Genomic DNA, 1554 nt, shown 5'->3' on the forward strand with positions numbered 1-1554 from the left:
ATGGAGCGGAGCCTCGGGGCGAGCTCCCCTCCGCTGTGCCGGGACGGCGGCGTTGGCTCCGACCAGGACCGTCCCCCCCAGGATGAACCCCCAAGGGGTTAGGGGTGAGCAAGAGCCCGTGGAGCAAGAGGATGAGGAGAACGGAGAGGAAAACGCTGCCGAAATGCCACGTGTTTTAACTCTTTCCCGAGAGCCTCTTCCTGGAGGGGTCGTTCCCCAGGGAGCTTGTTTGCACCATGAGATGTGTCGTGGCAACGGCAGAAATGCCAACCCTGTTCTCTGCCTGCCCCAAGTGCCCCTCAAAATGCCTGGGACATGAAATCAGGACCCTCCGCTTATCGCCCGCCGGCGGGGCTCGGCTGGGCAGGGAGTCAAAGGAAACTTCTCCGGCCCCGATTGCGGGGAGGGCAAAGAGGTGCAGCGAGCACATGTGAACGGTTTCCTCCTTTCCAGCTCAGGACTGTCAGAGGATGATTAATGGCCAACGCCGCAGAACTGCCTTGATTGCCAAGTGCTGTATTGTTAGCACTGACATGTAACGAGCCCGGACATACTTTAACACAATTCTGCACCGTAATCTGCAAATAACATTCGATAGACTTAATTTGTTAAGTATTTCCCCCCTCACAGTCCCTCTCCCCACCTCCTTTCCCTTTCAAAGCCATGTCAGAGCGGCCAGGGGCCCAGCCGAGCGCCCCGCAGCCCCGCAGCCCCGCTGCAGCCCCAGCTCCTGCCGGGGATTTCCCTTGCTGGGCTCACCTGCTCCTTTCGGTTTCGGCTAGGGAGCAGCTTTCTCTCTTCTCCCCAGCCAAACAAAAAAAAAAAATCAACTTTTTATGCACATTCAACCCTGTGCAAATTCAGTCCCCCGCCGCTGCCGCGCTCCGGTGGGAGCTGCAATAGTTACTGGCAATTTTGGGGTTCCACCAGATGACTTCGGGGCTCCCCAGGCCAATAAACAGGTCACCACACCAGCCGGCACCCGGGTGAGGGGCCCCTTGCACCCGGAGCGCCTCGGCTTCCAGGTAAAAGCCCCGGTGGAGCCGTGGTGAGTTACAGCAGCACTGAGCGCTCACGGAGCACGATTCGTCCTCGAGGCACTTTACAAACATAGTATTAAATAATTATTAGGCATCACGGTTAGCAAAGCGCCGGGTTTGCCTTTTAGAGCAGCTTCCCCCAGGAGTGCCAGAGCGGCCGAGCCCGGGGAGGCGAGCGGGGCCATGCCGGAGGGTGCTGGGAGCACCGATTGGTGGGGACAGCACTGAGCGCTCACGGAGCACGATTCGTCCTCGAGGCACTTTACAAACATAGTATTAAATAATTATTAGGCATCACGGTTAGCAAAGCGCCGGGTTTGCCTTTTAGAGCAGCTTCCCCCAGGAGTGCCAGAGCGGCCGAGCCCGGGGAGGCGAGCGGGGCCATGCCGGAGGGTGCTGGGAGCACCGATTGGTGGGGACAGGGATGGGGACGGGGATGGGATTGGGATGGGGATGGGGATGGGATGGAGATGGGGATGGCGATGGGGGTGGGACGGGATGGGATGGGGAGGGG

The 1554-nt window shown here is 59.4% G+C and overlaps 1 protein-coding gene across 1 annotated transcript in view; it reads left to right on the forward strand.

Annotated features, from left to right (window-relative positions):
- Positions 1-1554, forward strand: part of ERLIN2 (ER lipid raft associated 2) — a 16704-nt gene continuing 15150 nt past the window's right edge. Inside the window, exons 1-2 of the mRNA XM_009279378.1 lie at positions 1-97; positions 931-1048. Of these exons, the coding sequence (XP_009277653.1) occupies positions 1-97; positions 931-1048 (215 nt within the window). The remainder of the gene's footprint in view (positions 98-930; positions 1049-1554) is intronic.

Source organism: Aptenodytes forsteri, unplaced genomic scaffold, assembly GCF_000699145.1.
Source record: "Aptenodytes forsteri isolate BGI_AS27 unplaced genomic scaffold, ASM69914v1 Scaffold298, whole genome shotgun sequence".
NCBI classification, from domain to species: Eukaryota; Metazoa; Chordata; class Aves; order Sphenisciformes; family Spheniscidae; genus Aptenodytes; species Aptenodytes forsteri.